Raw genomic sequence first — 20865 nt, 5'->3', positions numbered from 1 at the left:
GATTCCATATTTAATAAATGGTGTTGGGAGAACTGACTAGCCATATGCAGAAAACTGAAACTCAACCCCTTCCTTTCACCTTATACAAAAATTAAGATGGATTAAAGACTTAAACGTAAGACCTAAAACCATAAAAACTTTAGAGGAAAACCTAGGCAGTGCCATTCAGGATGTAGGCATGGACAAAGATTTTCTCTTAACTTTTAATAATTCCCATTGTGTGTCTGTCTTTGAGTCATATAGTTTTCTTATTCTTCACACTGTTAATAATCTTCCTTGAATTTTAGCAGGAGAAATATATATATTCCTAGTCTACTAGCCTGATTCTGTAAATGTCTTTATTTTTCCAAAAGGATATTCTTTTACATAATGGCATGATCTATCATCAGAGACATTAGGTTTAACTGAATGGCTAGGAGATATTGGTTGTCTACTGCCATATGACTTATATTGTACAGTGAGGTATGTATAGAACTAGAAAACATGGGCATCAGATCTTTGAATTCAGTTCTGTAGGAGCAAATGGAAGAGACTAGAACTATAGGTTGATATGCCATTGAGTGACTTGAGTTCTGTTGAGAGAGCTTTAATTCTAGTGACAAGTTATCTTCAGTCTCCGAACTTCTGTGTTCCCATCTATAAAATAAGGCTATAACATCATCTACTTCACACGGAAGCTGTTTAAATAGAACAGGCACAGTACCAGGCACGTGGAAAATCTCTGTATATTTTAGTAATCTCCACAATTCCCCTCCTACTTTTTCCTACAACACTTCTTTCTAGCTTACTATCATGCTGTGGAAAGTAACTCAGTGTCTGGTACATAGCAAATAAAAAATGAATTAAATTCAAGTAAATTGATTTGAATGTCAATGTCTAGATAATTTTCTAGGGACATGATAAATGCTTTCATTGTAAGGTGTTTGGACTTTCAGTATCAGTTCCATTGTCCTTCATCCTTGAAGATCATTGGAGAGCTTCATTAGGGTGAGAGAGGGAATTTAAAATATTTTGTAAAGTACTTCTGTTACCTTTGAAATCTCTTTCGAGTTCCAAACTCTGAAGGCCAGATCACACCTTATATCATCTTTCTTGATTCCCTTTTTGGAGGTCAGTACCATGTGTCCATTTCACCCTGTCTCCTTTGCATATTATTTCTGTATGCTCATGTTGCTTTCAGTGACTTAACTATCTTCAAAACATTATAAATATTAATCACTCAACTTTGTAAGAAAAAAGCACAGCCCCTAGTGAAAAAGGCATGCCATGTAATTGGCTGTCATCAAAGAGGCTTACCACATCCCTGAAATCCGCCATGGCTTGGGATCGATCTCAGGCAGCTAGGAAAACCCATCCAAAAAACAGCTCTGAGAGTGATGATATAATACAGAGTAATGCAGTTGAAATTTTGTGCTAGGTAATGTTTTAAAATTAGCTGCCATGTTGCCAGCATGTTTCTAAATTGACAGTCATTGGGCAGCATTCCATAATGTCTCTACTTTTTATGTCTTAACTGAGCTGCCCAGGAACACATCAAAAGTTATAGCTTCAAATTGTTCTAATGTGCTGCTTGCCATACCGTGGTTGTCACAAAAGAAGCACTTTCATTACTTTGTGTAGCTTGTAACTTTTTTAAAAATATTACCTCTTCGAGTTGACGTTTCTCATGGGTATAAGCTACCCTAATATTAAATTTGGTTACCCCCTTTAAAGTTCAGAATTTAAACTAGTTAAAAACTTTATGCACTTATTTATATTCAAGATAATACAAACCCTGTTAATTTCAACTTCAAAATGTCTTCAGAGATTTTTAAGGACTTGAGTAATTTAGAAAACAATTTTGGTTATGTAATATTTTCGTGAATAAAAATATGGCACTTCTGAGATATTGCAAAAGGAACCTAATTTAGTCTGCAGGTTAGAGGCATTTTCTCAACCCAGGACCTTATAAAAGTAGCCCAGTTGTTGGGCTAGATGGGGGTCTGTTGTCTGTGTGCCCACTGTGGATAATGTAGGGGTTGTATTTCTCAGCTGGTATCTAGGTCCAAACACCTGTGAGAGACTGTTCTCCTCCCCTCTTTGTGGCAACCTGCCTTACATACCACCGTGTCCACTAGGTCAGCTAGGCAGTGGTGTCCAAACCTGGCAGAGTCAAAGGAATCACGTGGGTAGCTTTAAAAACCTCACATTTCCAGACTCCAGCCACAGAGAATCTGAATCAGCAGATAAGGAAATGTGGCCTTGGCCACAGAACATTACTTTCTGGCTCCTTCACTGCCCTTAACACAGTTTGATGACTGCAACACACTGATCCACCCATGATACATGGCACATGGAGCAGCATTTGAAACAGCAGCAGAATACTGTGGACAGATTGGGAGAAGAAAGAGGCCACACAGAGAGCACAGCCACAGGTAGGGGCTAAATTAGAGACTGTTAAAAATACCCAGTGCTGAGCAGGGGACAAAAGCATCGATTCTTCTCCATGCCCTCCTATTATATCCACAGACTATGAAGCCAGGTTCTGCCTTGAAACACTCTCCTCTTTCCCCATATCTGTCCTGTGACTGGGGTGCGTGTGTGTGTGTGTGTGTGTGCGTGTGTGTGTGTGTGTGTGTTGTAGGGGTTTTTTCTGTCTCTTCTTCAGTTTCTTATCATAGCCAGTTACATAGAAAATGAGAGAGAAAGACAGAGATATGAAGAGAAAGGAAGGTATTTAGGAGGAAAGAAAGGTATTTAGGAGGAAACAGGAAGAAAAACTCTTGAAGAATACATGGAAACAGTTCCTGGTGAGTGTGGAATAATAGTATTTTTTCCTTTCATCTTCTGAAGATACCCTGACTATTTAGCATATTTTTATGTCCCTTTCCTAAGTGGATGGCTTTGTCTGTAAAGACTGGTAGTATTGCCATTGAGGATAATCCTTCATTAAAATATCCTTCTTACATAAGGAACCCTCTGTTGTTTATTCCAAATTAAGCCAGGGAAGTACTGAATGATTGTCGTTTATTCAACATATTTTTATTGATGAGAGCGCTAGCTGCATGGAGTTCACAGCCATTTAGGGATGCAGATGCACAGACAGAGGATGACAGCACTGAGTGGCAGGTTCTTTGACAGGGGAAGTACAGAAGGAAGGGGAGCACAAAGGAGTGCACTTGACCTCTCTCAGTGAGGGAAGGCTTTGAAAGGAAGTGCAATTTCAGGTTGTATACCGTAGGGTGAAAAGGGGTGCACCCAGCAAGAGTGGCTGAAGAACTGAACATGCCAGCCTTGGATAAGAAAGCATGATTACATGGCTGGAGAACTGAGAATGGTCCTGAATGGCCAGATTGAAGACAAGAGATGAGGCTGGAGAATTAAGTGGGGGCCAGACCGTGAAGGATCTTATGCATCATATAAAAAAGTTTGACATGTATAATGAAGTGGTCCATTTCACTTACATCTTTTATATTTAGCCCTCTTTGTCTCTTTTTATCAAAGACACCGTAAATAAGAGGTAGTACCCTTCTATTTGTCACAAATAAACAGGAACTTCCAAAAGTAGGCATGTGAGAAAAAAAGGTTAACAATAGCAGGTGTCTACTCTTAGAAAGGCTTGCTTGTAAAATTGGTCTGTGGCCCCAACTTTTGGGAACTTGCCTGGTAAACAGTTTCCTACAATGACATAAAACCTTTCCTAGCTGATAACAGTGGCTTGCTGTGCTAGACTGTGCAAACCATATGGCTGATATGCAAACCTCCTTTCCTTCGGGTACTCTGGAACTTTGCTACATGCTAGGCCGAAGGTGCCTGTGTGGCTAGCTTCCTGATAAAAACCTTGGATGCTAAGTCTCTAACAAGCTTTCCTAGGTGGAAACATACACATGTTGCTGCATTTTCATAGCTGGGAGAAAAGTATGCTCTGTGTGAACTTTCATAAGGAGAAGAGGATGTAGGAAAGCTAGCAGATAGATTACTCCAGACTCCACCTATTTTTTTTACCTTGTGAGCCACTGTGTGTCCTCACTAGAGTACTGTGGTAAGTCGAAGCCATGAGTACAATCGTGTGCTAAGGCCCGTGAGTCCTTCCAGTGAATCTCCTAACATAGGGGAGACCTTGAGGATCCCCAACATGCATGCTATGAATATTTACCTATAACTAGTTACTGAATGAGTGAATAAATTAGGCTATTTAAAGGTAGAAGGATTAGTGTTCTTTTCTAGTTTTAACATTTCCTTATCTCTAAAATGATGATAACCTAACACACAGTCTTACTGCAGAAATCAAATGAAATAGTTCAGGTAAAAAGGCACATATATAGGCAGTGTACACAACTTAAATGTTTCTCCCAATAGATATCAAGGTCCTCAAAACAAGAATTAATCTTATCTTTTTTCTATTTTTCCATAAGTTATTGGGGTACAGGTGGTGTTTGGTTACATGAGGAAGTTCTTTAGTAGTAATTTGTGAGATCCTGGTGCATCCATCACTCAAGCAGTATACACTGCACAATATGTTGTCTTTTATTTCTTGGCCCCCTCCCACTCTTCCTCCTGACAAGTCCCCAAAGTCCACTGTATCATTCTTATGCCTTTGCATCCTCATAGCACGTACGTGTGTGTATATATGTGTGTGTATATATATATATTTTTAGCCAAAATTTGTTTAGCTGGTTGTATCTCTCACCGTATTTCTCAGATTCTCAAAGTTGTCTCTGAATTACTTTTGACTTTTACCTTCAAATGATAAAGATGTATCAATTTTGAAGAGAGTCAAAAGAAAGAGCTACCAGTTCTAAGAGCAATTTAAAATCAGGAGATCCAGAAAGGATTTAAATAATGGCAAGGGTCCCAAGGTGACTTCTTTCCGTTTCTTTTATCAGGTGAGGATATACTTAATTGTGCAGTTCCAGATGTACTAAAAGCAACTACATTGTTGTATTTGTAGTACAACACCCAAATACAGCCTATTTTGTTACATTAAAAAATATATTAGTATTAATATTTAGGGAATAAGAGTGATGGACTAGATACTAATATGTAATTTATACTGAGAAAATTCTGCTCGAGATTTATTTCAGAGAATTTCCTTTGGAACAATTAAAATAAATTCCTGACTTTTTAATGAGCTTCAGATCCTGCCTGAAGGAACTTAAAATCAACCAGGCAATTCTTGAATTTCTTATGGCTTCATCTTCATTTTTGAAAATTTGTTGGAGCTCTGCCTGTTTTACTGAGTTACTGGCAATAGTGTTGACCTGTTGAGTAGTTCCCCCTTAGACAGGCCTTACATTTTTTTCCCATCATCTTTGTCTTATTCTGGACTGAGGTACAAGTATAAAAATGATGGGTTTACAGCTCTCTGCTTTCCATTTGACCTTGTAGAGTGTGGCCTTTTCTGTGACCGAGTGGTAAAGAGCATCGCTTCTTCAGCGTGGCTGGGCTTGTTGTAGATCTTTATTTCCTACCTTATTGGAGAGGATTTACAGTTCATAAACGGACTTTAATATAGAAGTTCCCTGGAGTTATAAGTATACAATGACATGGTAATTTCCCAAAATGGAGCTTTACAAGGGTAGTTTTCTTCATAGGCTATTTACATTGGTTTTGCTTCCGTTTTGTTGCCTTCCCATCCTTTATTTTTCTCTTTTCTCCTTTTTCATTATCATGTCAGATGCTTCCCCTCAACTGGCCATAAATACTTATTTTAATACTTACTGCTCTTATGGAATGAAATTTTATGTTTCTTGATCATAATTTTAAAAGCAAATGAAACATTTTTGCTATATTTCTCTGTTTATAAGGACTTGATGGAAATGCTTTTTATTCATGTGAGCCTGGATTCTTTTTGTTATGTTTGAACGAGGGATTGTTTTGTTTAATTGACTTGACTTTGTTCTCCTAGGTCAACAACTTTAATGGAAGGTGTATTTTAGGTTGCTGATATAAGCCTTCTTAGAGTCAGTTGGTTGCCAACAGAAGTTCAGTTCTAACCAAAGTGTAGATGACTTGTGTTGGGCCTGTGTTTAGAGGCCTCCTTAATGAAGTGAGTGTTGTGAGATTTGCTGGTGTTTGTGGTGTCATTAGTTTTAGAAGAAAAGTTCCTGAAGCTTCTTGTAGTAACAATAATAACCTGATAGTCTGATGTTATTTCTTCTCAAAGAGATGTAGTTGTTGTGTCCTCTGTATTGTGACATTTTGTATTTTCTGTTTCAGTTTCCCAGCCAAGTGGTCATTCAGAGCCTACACATCTGTTCTGTATTTTAACCCATGGATGAGAATATTCATTCAAGCCAAGAGAGTTAAGACTAAATATCTTTGCTATTGCCTCTACAGACCCAGGTAACTCATCTTTCTTCAGTTATCTGCACCGAGTTTTTATTTATAAAATTGATGTGCTCCCTAAAGTTGTCAAAGTGAGGACATTGACTTTGATAGTAAGATTTTTACATTATAAACAAAATTTAAACCACATCCGGGAAGGTTTGCTAAAGAGTAATTGGATGTGAACAAATATTTGGCAGTAATAGAAACACACTGCAGTGAGCATGCTAAGTTAGATCATCACCCCAAGTAGAAATTTGTTTTTTACTTCAGTGAATTTTAGGTGCTTTGACAACAATTAGTTCCACTAAATGATCACAGTTCACGTATATCTTCTGTTTACACAATACATTTGAACTATTAAACTATATATGTACATGCTTATATTATACATAGAGAATGAATATATTTATAAATATGTATCTGGTTGATTTATATTTTATGTGTTTTTTTACTTTAACATAAATGTTTTCAAGGTTTTGTTGTTGTTGTTTTGAGATAGAGTCTCTCGTCACCCAGGCTGGAGTACAGTAGCGCAATCTTGGTTCACTGCAACCTCTGCCTCCCCGGTTCATGTGATTCTCCTGTCTTAGCCTCCTGAGTGGCTGGGATTACAGGCGTGCACCACCACACCTATCTAATTTTTGTATTTGTAGTAGAGATGAGGTTTCACCATGTTGACCAGGCTGGTCTCAAACTCCTGACCTCAAGTGATCCGCCTGCCTTGGCCTCCCAAGGTGCTGGGATTGCAGGCGTGAGCCACCATGCCTGGCCATCCACTAGGCCCGGCCTTTAAGTTTATATTTACATATTATAAAATCCATTTTATCCAACTATGCATGCCATCACAATGGTCATTTTCTTATTGTGGTTTCTGGGTAGTCTTTCATTTACACGCCAAACATTTACCAGATTTTTCTGTGAGTCTGAGATTAGAGGAAAAGAAGCTATTTGAAAAAGATACTTGCACATACATGTTTATAGCACCACAATTCACAATGGCAAAATCATGGAACCAACCCAAATGTCCATCAGTCAACAAGTGGATAAAGAAACTGTGGTATATATATATATACAATGGAATACTACTCAGCAATAAAAAGGAATGAATTAACAGCATTTGCAATGACCTGGATGAGAGTGGAGACTATTATTCTAAGTGAAGTAACTCAGGAATGGAAAATCAGATATCATATGTTCTCACCGATATGTGGGAGCTAAGCTATGAGGACGCAAAGGCATAAGAATGATACAGTGGACTATGGGGACTTGTGGGGGGAAAGAGTGGGAGGGGGCCAAGGAATAAAAGACAACATATTGTGCAGTGTATACTGCTTGAGTGATGGATGCACCAGGATCTCACAGATTACCACTAAAGAACTTCCTCATGTAACCAAACATCACCTGTACCCCAATAACTTATGGAAAAATGGAAAAAAGATAAAATTAATTCTTGTTTTGAGGACCTTGATATCTATTGGGAGAAACATTTAAGTTGTGTACACTGCCTATATATGTGCCTTTTTACCTGAACTATTTCATTTGATTTCTGCAGTAAGACTGTGTGTTAGGTTATCATCATCATTTTAGAGATAAGGAAATGTTAAAACTAGAGAAGAACTCAAACCTTCTGGCTCTAAATTCTTTACCAATCCAAATTCAATGCTGCTTCTCCTATACCACATTAACTCTTTATAATATGTCTACATTTGTCATCTTGTCTTATTTGCATGAAAATGCAGTAGCTGTCCTGAGAGGGGCCTTGCAGTCACTCCTAAAGATATTAATACTAAAATGATAGATCTCTGCATCGTACTCCCTGAGCACACACCAATGAATTTTGCAAAAGCTTTACTTTTGATTTCTAATTATACTGCTCCTCATCTTTCGAAAATAAAATATTCCAATCCTGAGACTTTCCCTATAAATCAGTTCATTCATTTCCTAATAAATATCAAAGCAATGTTTCCTTTTCATCAGTCTTATTCTTCTGGGGAGCGCCAAGTGTCTCCTGGATCAATCAGTGTAGCCAATCTTTTCAAATTAAATTTCTCTCAGTGAGTTTGGGTAAAAAAATAGTTTAAGCCCGTGGAAAATGTGGATTTGTCTCTATTTTCTGAGGGAATTTTAGTAAATTGAGTGTAATCTACCTAACTTACTTATATCAAGTGATGGCTGCTTCCCATTCGAGTGTATTGCAATGGAACAGACTCCCACCCAAGATGAGTGCAAATTTGTCTCTGGAGGAGTCTGGATCATGGAAGAAATTATTGCTTTGAAAAAACTTCTAGGTGATTTCTCAGGTCTCTTAAACATTTTATAAGTCTATAATTCTTGGAGTCTTAAATATTGTTTATATAATAAAGACAAATTATTTTATGGTTATGTTACTTGATCTTAGGCAACAAACATTCTTCATTAACATTGCTTAACCATAGACCCATGATGCTGAAGGGAGCCCAAATGAGTTGAGATGGGTGTTACCCCACATTCAGAGGAACTTCATAGTCCTTTTTAAGTTATTCAGGGACATTAACGCTATGTTCTGTTGTTGAATACTCTGCAACACTATGCTTCCGAAACAGAATTCAGTGTTTAGGGATGCTTTCCATACCCTAACACCCCACCCACCCATCAGACTAGTAATTTTTGAACAGTGATTTTTGTGTACCATGCATGTTATGTGTCCATTTTTGAATTTTTACAGTACTGAATTATTTAATCTTTCATTACAGTATGATAGTTGGAAGCAAAATTTGGATTAGCCAAACCTGGATAGGAATTTAGGTTTTGTCATTTACTAGTTGTGGACCTTTGGCAATTACTTGAGTCTTACTTTTCTCCACTGTGAATTGGGAATTCCTCTGCCACTGAGGTTATTATGAAGACTAAAATAAAACAGTGTTTTATGTTAAACATAAAAACAGTAAGATTTCTGAAATGTTTGTAAACGAGTAGTAGCTGTTATTGTACAAATGCGTAAGAGCAAGTGGATGGAATGACCACTATGTGCAAGGCTCTCTTGTAGGCATTGGACATTTTGCAAAAGCAAAAAGAGAAAATTCCTGGGCTGGGCATGGTGGCTCACGCCTGTAATCCCAGCACTTTGGGAAGCCGAGGCAGGTGTATCACCTGAGGTCAGGAGTTTGAGACCAGCCTGGCCAAGAAGGTGAAATCCCATCTCTGCTAAAAATACAAAAATTTAGCTGGGCATAGTGGCTTGCACCTGTAATCCCAGCTACTCTGGAGGCTGAGGCAGGAGAATCGCTTGAACCCAGGAGGCAGAGGTTGCAGTGAGCTGAGATCACACCACTGCACTCCAGCCTGGACGACTGAGTGAAACTCCATCTCAGAAAAAAAAAAAAAGCAAAAAAGAGAAAATTCCTGCCCTCATGGAGCTTACATTCTAGTGGGGGAGGAAAGACAACATGTAAATTAAAATGGATGATAAAATATCAGGTAATTCTTTTTTTTAAAATTTCAACTTTTATCTTAGGTACAGGAGGTGCATGTGCAGGTTTATTACATGGGTATATTGTGTGATGCTGAGGTTTGGGGTATGGATCCTGTCACCCAGCTAATGAGCATGGTACCCAGAAGGGGTGATTTCTACCCATACCTCCATCCCTGCCTCCCTCCTGCCCCGTCTTGTATTCCCCAGTGTCTATTGTTCCCATGTTTATGTCCATGTGTGCTTAGCGTTTAGCTCCCACTTATAAATGAGATTATGAGGTACTTGTTTTACTGTTTCTGTGTTAATTCACTTAAGGTTATGGTCTCCACTGCATTTATGTCACTGCAAAGGACATGATATTATTCTTTTTTTATGGCTGTGTAGTATGCTATAGTGTATATGTACCACTTTTTAAAAAATCCAATCCAACATTGATGGGCACCTAGATTGATTCCATGTCTTTGCCATTGTGAATAATGTGGCAATAAACATGTAAGTGTGTATGTCTTTTGGGGCAAGTTGGTTCCTCTTAACAAAGGTCCATTGCACAGGTCCACCTGAGTGTTTTCATGACATAATGGTTGACTTCTATCAGAGTGAGCAATTCAAGAGAACAAAGTAGAATTTGCAACCTTTTAGAACCCATCTTCAAAAGTGACAGAGCATTACTTTTGCCATGCCACAGGTCAGCCTAGATTTAGTGTTGCGGTGGGGGCACCATACATAGGCATTAATACCAGGAGGAAAAAAAACACAGGAGACATCTTGGATGGTGGGTAGCACAGTGAGTTATGCAATAATTTTGTAGGAAGATGGTTCCAGAAGAAGGGGACAGTAAGTGCAAAGACAGCAATCAAAGGCTAGTCTAGCTAGAACACAGAAAACAGATTGAAGTAGATTGGGCAGATGAGGTAAGGCCTGAAGCAACATGACACGAAGAGGTGGCTGTATTGAGAATGGAATAACTTGAGCAGAGGAGTGGCATTACTTGATCTACGTTTTTAAAAGATTATTCTAGCTGTTGAGTAGAGAACTGATTTCATGGGACAAGAAGAAAGGAGGGAAGTTGAGGTAGGATAGATACTATTACTGTATTCTAGGAGAGAAATGAGCTTGAGCTCAGGTGGTAATGGTGGAAGGGATGAAGTGTCTGGATTACAGATATGTTGTGAAGATAGAGCCAATAAGTCTTGCCAATGAATTGGATATGGGGTGGAGAGAAATTGAGGAGTCCAGAAGGCCTTCTAAATTTTTATCCTGAACAAAATCTTGGGAATGATAGGGAAGGTGCAAATATAGAGGTTAGGAGGAATGGTGGATGGACTTCTCTTCATATCATAGTGGACATACTAAATTTGGGAGGTCTATTGGATATCCACATCTCTACCTATCAATATTATATGAACCAGAAAATTATTGATCCTGCCTAATTACATGTTGTAAAGAATAATTAAGGATTAGAATTATTTTTTACAATATAATTAAACCAGGTAAACTCTTAAAAGAAAGAATTATGATTGAATACTACAATGTAGTTATGATTTACAACTGGGGGCTAATTTTTTTCTGTGTTAATAAAAGTTCAGAACCGTAATTTTCTTTACTTGAAGTCTGTTTTTTTCAACTTAAATTTTAAAATACTGTATTTGATATTGGCCAGAGTATTTTGAACAAATGTTTTAAGTGTGAAAATTAAAGTCAATGAAAGTTTAAATTTCTGCAAGTTGTTCTGATCAAACCAGTCACCCAAAATGCTGTATTAAGTTATGTTCCATACTTCTTCAGCACAAAGCCTTGAAAGGTACTTAGTGTTTCTTCATATTTTTATTTCTCTTGATGGAGAAGGGTTCTATTTTCCTCATAAAAGTAGTAAAATTAATAAAAATTTATACAATACAAAATTAGATATGGGGGAAAAAAATCAAATAACCAAAAGCCCTTTTTACCACTTGTCATTCATTCTGTGCTATAGCAATCTGTAATGTTCCCCAAAGGACAATCTCTGTTAGAAGTTTAATAAGTATCTTTCCAGATTGTTTTCTACACAGTTTCGTATATGTGCGCATGTATGCACATACAGATTTTTTTAAACATAAAATTATATACAACTTGTTATTTTCTCTTACAGTTATATCTTGGAGACTTTGTCATTGTTAAATATATTGCATAGCACTATGATTTATTTAACTGTTTTCTTATTGATGTACATTTAGAGTTTACAGAGCTTTGAGCATTCTCAAACCAAATATTATTCTAGAATTTTTCTCTCTATGATGATTTAAACCAATGTTTTAAAGCCCAGTTTGGAGAATTTTCTGTAACAGATTCACATACTTTCAACTGTATTCAGAGAACCTCAGGTTCTGTAGAGCTTTTCTCACCTATGCTTTGTTCTCTTTGAGTTTATGGATATATACATGTATATATTTTTTCCTTTATTGTTCTAGAGCATCTTTGCGATCACTAAAACAATGGACCTTGAAAACAGGTTTCTCAATCAATAAAGTAGAAAATGTGCTTTTGGTAATTTAAAATGATACATGAATGTGTGTTTCTGAGCATCGCAGTTAGAGATAATTGTTTTGGGACTAGGAGAAGTAGTTTATCCAGTGTTGATGATAATCTGAGTAAGAGGGCTATGCATATTAACCAGAAACTTTGATAAGGGAACAACTTCATAAAATTTTTTAAAGAAAATTATCCTATTTTAGATGTCTAAGTGAACATTTGTGTGGGCAGATTTTCTTATTGCTCTCATGAAGTCTCCTTACAAAAGCAACATTTCTAAGTAGTGAAAGGCAAGGAATTTTGCTTAGGTATAAAGTTTGCTAATTTACTAGCTGGATGCAACTCACTCGATGAATCTTTCTTAATAATTATGTATCTCTGGAGCATATAGTCTTACTAAAGAATATTGTCTTACGTACTTTAAAATGATAGTCTGACTTGATTATCTTCTTTTTTCTTTCTTTTCAGAAAGTATCTTTATGTCACCTCTTCTTTTAAAGGAGCATTTAAAAATGAAGTTAAAAAGGCAGAAGAAGCAGTAAAGATTGGTATGCGATTACCTGTAGCCTACATCATTGTTGTTCAGTCACTCAGCAAATCTTAATTGTGCACTGATTCTGAGACATACATTGCTCTAGGCATTGTAGGAGCTACTACAATTAATTAATTGTAGTTTCTGTCTCTGTGGAACTTCAAAGCACATTCTTTCCATCTCTGAGTTTGTTTACTCATGATATTATTTATTATTATAAGTATGATCCTGAACCCACTTCAAACTAGATTGATATTTGTTAGAAACCTTGTTTGTCTGTCTGGACATGGTGGTTCACACCTGTAATTCAGGCACTTTGGGAGGACAAGGTGGGAGAATCACTTGAGGCCAAGAGTTCAAGACCAGCCTGGGCAACATAGTGAGACTGTGTCTCTATTTTAAAAAATAAAATGAGAAACCCTGCTTGTCATAGCACTGTGTTAGGTCATTTTAGATCCCTGCACTGCATGTACTTTCAGAAGGATGTTCTACATATTCACTCCTCCTACTGCAGGAACAAAGCTCTCTTCCCCAGTATCTGGGAGTGAGTAGTAGCTCTACATCTATATTTTGTGGATTTTAAAGCATTTCTGTCAGCTAAAAACTCATTTATGACTTTTGAATTTATATTTGTATATTTATGTCCTATAAATTGTCGTACCTAAATGAAAGCCCAATAGAAGGAAGATTTAAAATGTGTAAAAGTTATAAGAGGAACATAGGGTTTTCTGAGATCATGGTCTGTATGCCATTTTTCACTGGTCATGCTATATATATGGAAAATACTCACTTAAAATTGCTTGAAATAATTTTGCTATATTATAACTATTCAGTTTCTACTTCCAGCTGAATTCACATTGAAAGAAGCACAAATCAAAGTAAACCAGTGTAACACAACCTCTTTATCTTCTGCCAAGGTATGATATGTAAAGAGAGTAGTCTTATTAAATGGCTAATTGTGTCATTTGCTTTTTCCTGTGCATAGTTGTCTCTTATCATCTACTTCCTAAACTTTTAAGCACAGATAAGCTCAGAAGATTAAGTTTATTTTAACTCAGGTCAACAGAATAGATGAGTGCAGAGAAAGGAGAAGAAACTCAGCAAGTGGGGGCAAGGCTGAGGCAGAGATAAAAGATGAACAGAACATGGAGTGAATTTGAAATGGGGAAGAGCATCACAAGCAATTTCTTTAAAATAGAAAGGAAAGTAACAGGAGAAAGGGAAAAAATAATGAAAAGCCAGCAGAGGAAAAAACTAGCCTATCAAGTCTCCTTGAAAATATCTATTCAAATTATAGCTCCCTGTGGACCTAAATAAATGAGGAAAGCAAGGAAAGGTCTAATAAGCAATCCTTCCTGCTAGTGCTAGGAATTATATACTGTAATTATGAATATTAATAACAATGCTTTCAGCTTCCAAAGCTCTTTTATTATGAGTTGCTCCACACAGTTCATAAACATTCTTTGTAATTCTTACAATATGCCCATGAGTAAGATAAGTCAAAAAGAACTATTGTTATTAATTATAATGCATTGCAACTAAGAGAAATAGAATATTGCTGCAAGACATGTATTGTAAGTTTGCTAACTCTTACCAAAAATATGGTGTGAAGCTTTAAACGATGGTGAATCATTAAGCAACATATTTATTTGCTTACATGCAAAAGGATAAGTAGGAATATGGAGGTAAAATGCCTTACTTCACCTTCTCTTCATCCTCTTCTACAGACTGAATGTATGAATCCTTTCAGTGATTTTGCCATTTAACTTTCCAGGACCAAGGCTGTGTCTGATAAAGATCTTTCATATCTAAAGTCTTGAGTAAAGGATGACATCAAAGAGTAGTTCGTGGTAATGCCCCAAAGCTAATTCTGTCCATGGCTTGCCCCAATTTCTCTTAGTTTTTTCTTTTCATTTTTTAAATTAAAGGTAAACCTATCTTATTGTTATTGATTATTGATTTTTAATAGTTTAAGCTTTTTAAAATTTTGTTTTTAAGAAATCATTTCCCTTTGCTTTATATGTTTGAGAGTCCAGAGAAAGACTAATGGGTCAGGACCTTGCTTCCTTTTTGCCTCCTGCTATTTCTTCTCCCTGCCTCTGCTCTGTGCTCTGAGGGCAGGCAGGGTAGGGAAGTCCTTGACCAGTTTGCTTTGTTGATCTGATGCAGTCCGGTTTCTTTAAGGCAGAGAAGAGAGCAAAGCAGAATGACCTGAACTTTTGACCTCTTAAATTCTTCTGGGCAGATGAATTTTAAATGGAATACTTGCCAACCATTTTCCACTTTCTTTTACTGGAAATTCAGTGAAAATAGTGTTCATTCAGTGATGTACCATACATCAAAAGAGATACCCACCTTTCACCTCAGGAGGATGAAGCATGTTAAGAGGCTATTCTGATGCCTGAGAACAACAATCATGAATTATTTCTCTTCTGCTTGGTTAGAGGGAGCGTACCAGATTTAGAGTAGTGAATGAGTTGATATATCAAATCAAAAGTGTTAATAAGAAAGTTAACTGGGCATGGGGTATCCTATAAAGGGAAAATTTGAGAAATATTAGAGGTATCCAGAATTCGATATGAAGAAGATATTTTCTGCTGGCTACTAACCAAATTTCTCAATTATCTTTTTTTTTCCTGCAAAAACACTTAGTGGTCACATAATTGAGCATTGTTCTCACAAACAAAAGTCAGAACCTGGGTACACTAAGTCACCCAAGTTTTCATGTAGTTTTTGTCAAAGACTTTGTGCCATTATGGAGAACAAAGTTTCTTTCTCTAAAAGGCAGAGAGGATAATCTGAATATGTACAAAAGAGAATAGTGGATTAAGATTTGGTTTATCTTCTAAGGTGTTGAAACTGAATAATTTATCAAGTATTGAGAATCTACGATGGTAGAATTGCATTAGGTAATGTGAGCTGTTGTTACCCTTGAAACATTTGTATAATAGGATAATATCAACTTGCTTTTTGTTAATTCAGTGACATTGTGTTCTCTCCTAACCAATGCACTTCTCCAGGAGGTATTACAGAGAGCTTTGGAAGATGTAGAAGCAAAGCAAAAGGATCTTAGAGAAAAACAAAGGTGAGACATAAGCTTTTTTGTTTGCAGGAATCCTCTGTACTGTGTTAAAACAAATTCTGGTTTCTAAGTAGGTAGATTTAGTGGTTATTGTGACAATTTTTTTTCAGCTTGTGACGTCTTATAATCTGAAATCTAATATAGTCAAGGTCCCAAAACCAAGATAAGCAATGTAAAACATTGATAAAGTGTATATTTACATGTACACGTGTGTGTCTACATAATGTTAAAACTTCCAAAAAAAGTGAAAAATTAGTTCAGCATTTAATTGTTTGGGCTAGATGAAGATGTCTGGATGAGGGAGTGAACTGCCTGGAGGATCAGCTGATAACTCACTTTGCCTCTGTGTCATTTGCCATTTAAATTCTAGAGAATTGATTCCAGTTTCTTCCCTTTGTCTAGTAGCTTAAAATTTAAGATAGGAAGTAATGTTTCACGTGAATGTATTGCTTATATATCGCTAAAATAAAAATAGCAAGGATATGTTAACAAAACCAGATATTTACATTTGTAAGATTAACTTGCTGTCCAACTCAAATGCTAAACAAGTTAAACTGAAAATAGTCACTGCTGCCCACATAAGATCGGACTTTGAAAGCTGTGATAACTTTGTGAAACTATTTTTAAGGGAAGTATGATTAGTTCTTAACATTATTTTTTATGAACCATGCACTGACATCCAACCATAACTTTCCTCAAAACTTAAATTTTAAATGTCACTTTTGCATTTATCACAATAAATAAATGTGAAATGTTACTTATGCATTTACCAGAGAAATTTAAATAAATGTCATATAAATTGTAATTTAAAAACGAAGCCCTAAGGCTTTAGAAATAAAAACCTTCTTGAAACAAGTTCACTGTATGAGATAGTTCATACAGTGAAATGTTTGAAAACTGACCAATCAACACTTTATTAATAATAATGCCAGTTGCCATGAACTTGTTTTAATGGTCAAATGCTGGGTTTTTTAATCGAAGAATATCAGTATATCATTTAATATTATAGAGTGACTATGTCATATACTGTAATACCCTATTTAGGTATCCCTTATACAGTCAGTACTTTTGTTGAATAGTTGGGATCTCATTAGTGAGTAGTGATTTTTGAGAAAAAGTTTGATTCCTGTATGTTTAACCTTAGATATACATGCGTTTAATAAATATATAGTATATTAACTCATATCTTATGTTCTATATATATCATATCCACATGGAAGGACTGATAGAACTTTATAATTGTTCTTTAATGATAGATGCATTTAATTAGTCCAGTAAGTATATTATGTCAAATGTAATAGCACATGGTCATAAAACAAAAGACCAAGTTTGTGGAGAGAGGGGAGCTACAGGGTGAGTGCAGGAGAATTATTTTTGTTGTCATCCTTGATTGGGTAAAGAAAATAACGATTGTTATGTACTTAATCTGTTCCAGGCTTATATTTAACATTATTTCTTTTAGTTCTTATAACATCACAAGTGGCTAGGCAGGTATTAGTCCCATTTTTCAAATGAGACAGAAAGTTTAAGAGGCACAACCATGGTTATTACAAAAACAGGCTTGTGTCTGAAACCAAGTCTACCTCTCACATCCAGGCATTTTCATAGCTTCTAGCAGCCTCTGATATTGCAGATGTTTATATCACAACTCCTTACCATAACTGTTTTTATCACATTGTGGTATTTCTCAATTTCTATTCTATACTTTTAATAGAAAACTCACACAAAACATAATATAGAAGGTCAGTTGGAAAAACAGGAGCTCATATCTGTTGCCCTTGTAAACTTGCTTTATGATAATAACTTATTTACCTTGTATTTTGGAAAAGGTTAAGAGGAAGCCAGAGAATATCTTTTGGCGCATTCCAGTCTATGTCGGATATCTGGAGACTTGAGAAGATGCTGAAATTTAGAAATCACACCTACTGTTAGAAATACTTAAAATTTAAAATAGCAAAGTCATCATTTTGTAAAAAATGCTGCAATGTACCGATAAGACCAGTTAATGTTTCACAACTCTTCTAGCATTTTCTAGTTCTTGTCAATTTAAATTGGCAGACGTGTTTTTGAATCAGTGAATGCTTTTGTTTGACTGGCATAGTTACTGGCATCATGTTCATGCAGAATACTTGGCTATACGAGACAACTGAGTGTGCCTACCAGATTTTGCAAAATATTTGGATGTATACCTTTGACGTTAACCTTCTAGTTTAATTATTAGCAGTTTCATAAACTATATATGTTTATTTAATAAACAACTTTTTAAACTTTCTAAATCTAACTCTAGAGAATTAAAGAAAGCCAGAACACTCTCCCTGTTCTATGGAGTGAACGTGGAAAACCGAAGCCAAGCTGGAATGTTCATTTACAGTAATGACCGTTTGATCAAAATGCATGAAAAAGTGGGCTCACAGTTGAAACTGAAGTCCTTGTAAGTATGTTTTTGCTTTCGGAGTTATAAGCAGAGAGAGGGAGGTTACAGTAAGATGCTGTCTGTGGAGTGAGATGAGTGACTAATCACAGTGGGAGCAAGTGTCATAGTCTCTATTCACCCTTCCTGTTGATATGCAGGCATTAATCTGCCTCATTTATAATATCAGTGAATATGCATGCATGCTCTAAGGAAAAATCACACTTTGGGAAATTTTCTTCAATGCATTGATTGAGCAACTTGATGTGGGGCCATTCCTTGTGCCACCTCTTTGACTTAAATTTTTAATGCTTTACCAATTTAAAAATAATACAAGCATATTAAATAAATTCTAGAAGAGAAAGAAAAGAAAAATCCATAGTCTTGTAAAGCAACCCTATTAACATTTTGTGCAGCCCCTACATGTATGAGTTCATGCCAGTTACCTGTATGATCATATGTTACTGAAACTCTCTAGCCTATTTGGATTTTAGAGTAATACATTCTCATGCTTTCCCAATGGTCTGAAACTTCTCAAGCTGCTTTCATCAATGATGTAGAGTCCTGAAGAGACACACAGAAAAGGACAGGATCAGACAAGATAATCATGACCAGTAGAAAGGGTCAGGGAGCATTTACTATCTTGCTTCTTCACTCTCAAGGAATTAGCAATTCATTCATTGTTTAATAAGCACCTATAGTATGGGCTTCCAGTTATCTGGCCTCTAACTGGCTGTGGGACCTCACCCCCTACTAATACCCTACCCTCTCTGCATTTCCTGTTCCTCTTAAGCTCATTTCTGCACTGAGACCTTGGGACATGCCATTCCTCGGCCTTGAACCTTCTGTCCTCAGATGTTCTTACTGCGGGCCCTAACATGCCATTCAGCCATGAGCCTGAAGTATTTTCCACAGGAAGGTCTTCCTTGACTGTCTTATTAAAATTGGTCCCTTCCCTTCCCCCCACCTGTCACTCTTCACATATCACAGCACCTGCATTATGTTACTTACCCCACTTATCACCATCTGAAATGATCTTGTATACTTGTCTGTTTATTAGCTTCATGCCTGCCACCCTTCTGTAAAAGAGAAACTTCAAAGCCAGAGGGAACCTATACTTCTGGTTCTCACCATATTCTTAGTTCCTGGAACAGGGCTAGGTGCTGAGGTTGAATGAATAAATGAATGTTACGTTAGAGGTGAGCATCCAGTGCAAAAAGAGCATTTAGGAGGGGCAGTAAAGCAAACTGGGGAAGTCAATTTAGGCCTTCTAGAAGAATGAAGCCCAAATTTAGACTTAGAGAATGAATAGTGAAAGGAAAGCAAGGTGGAAGAGTGAAGTGGTAGCAAAACACGATAGGCAGGGACCCCAAATTGTGAGGCTTTGACACATGTGCCATACAAAAGGCAGCCTAAAGGCTTAGACAATTGTATACTCTTTCCCAAAGCAGGTTATGTCACCAAGCAGATTTAAAGTGAGATACTCATTACCCTGTGGGATAAGCCAACTCTGTGATTCCTTCATAGAATTCACTTAGCACCCCGAGGACCTCTGCAATGGAGAGGAGAAATCCAATCTGATAGATGAAATGCAGAGAAAGAAAGTGGTTCTCTGGCCACTGTCATTTAGAAGATTATGCCAGTTTATTGCAGTAAGGCACCATGGTTTTTAATGTCAAAAGGCCTTGCCTTCCCAGCCACCCTCACTCTCCATGTAAGGTGATAGGTTTGTAAAACGAGTCATATTAACTCAGTAACATTGTACTAAAGTGATTTTTTTATTATGGTACCAAACATGTTGGGATCCCCACAGATTTATGATAACGTCGTTAAATAACTTGTTAAACTTTGGCATGGTCCAGACCAACAGAATCAATTTATTTTTGGAAAAAAAAATGATTTCAAATGACCAGAATATATTTGATTTTTTTCTTTAGCCAAATTTTCAAAATTTAAATATGCATATATTTTCTCAGACTTGGCGCAGGCGTGGTTGGAATTGTTAATGTACCCTTGGAGGTCATGGAACCATCCCATAATAAACAGGAATTTCTCAATGTCCAAGAGTATAATCATCTACTAAAAGTCATGGGACAGTACTTGGTCCAGTACTGTAAGGACACCGGCATCAGTGAGTATTCAGTAGTCATAGTAGGAGATACTTACCAGAGGGATTACTTTCTGTGATTTCTTTAAGCTGACATGATTATCTGAATTCAGATTACCAGCAACTAAAAACTCTGAAAGGGAGCTCCTGCTTTAAAAACAGGAGTGAGAAGGAAGGAGTGAGAAGGGAGCCCATTTCAGAATCTTTCCCAAACTATCGTGAAAAACAAAGCAGCAGATTAGAAATTACAAGGGAATGGCAATCAGAGAACAGAGTGAGGTGGCAGCTGACCATGGAGGAAGGAAACAGAAGATAGCTCCAAATAGACTGAGAAACCCTGCTCTGGGCTCTGGGACTCCACTGTGTGAGAGCACATAGTCCCATGCAGACCTTAGTAGCTCGTATAATGTTACGTCATACCATAGAGTAAAAACTACTGACCCTGGGTAACTGTAGATATGTTAAA

The 20865-nt window shown here is 36.8% G+C and overlaps 1 protein-coding gene across 2 annotated transcripts in view; it reads left to right on the top strand.

Annotated features, from left to right (window-relative positions):
* Window positions 1-20865, top strand: part of MORC1 (MORC family CW-type zinc finger 1) — a 173583-nt gene that overhangs the window by 46668 nt on the left and 106050 nt on the right. For both annotated transcript variants that reach the window (XM_011932752.1, XM_011932753.1), the window contains exons 9-14: window positions 6199-6324; window positions 12737-12816; window positions 13647-13717; window positions 15821-15885; window positions 18170-18313; window positions 20269-20423. In XM_011932752.1, coding sequence (XP_011788142.1) covers window positions 6199-6324; window positions 12737-12816; window positions 13647-13717; window positions 15821-15885; window positions 18170-18313; window positions 20269-20423 — 641 coding nt within the window. The remainder of the gene's footprint in view (window positions 1-6198; window positions 6325-12736; window positions 12817-13646; window positions 13718-15820; window positions 15886-18169; window positions 18314-20268; window positions 20424-20865) is intronic.

Source organism: Colobus angolensis, unplaced genomic scaffold (assembly GCF_000951035.1).
Source record: "Colobus angolensis palliatus isolate OR3802 unplaced genomic scaffold, Cang.pa_1.0 Scaffold98, whole genome shotgun sequence".
Lineage (NCBI taxonomy): Eukaryota > Metazoa > Chordata > Mammalia > Primates > Cercopithecidae > Colobus > Colobus angolensis.
This window is presented reverse-complemented; position numbering and strand designations above follow the sequence as displayed.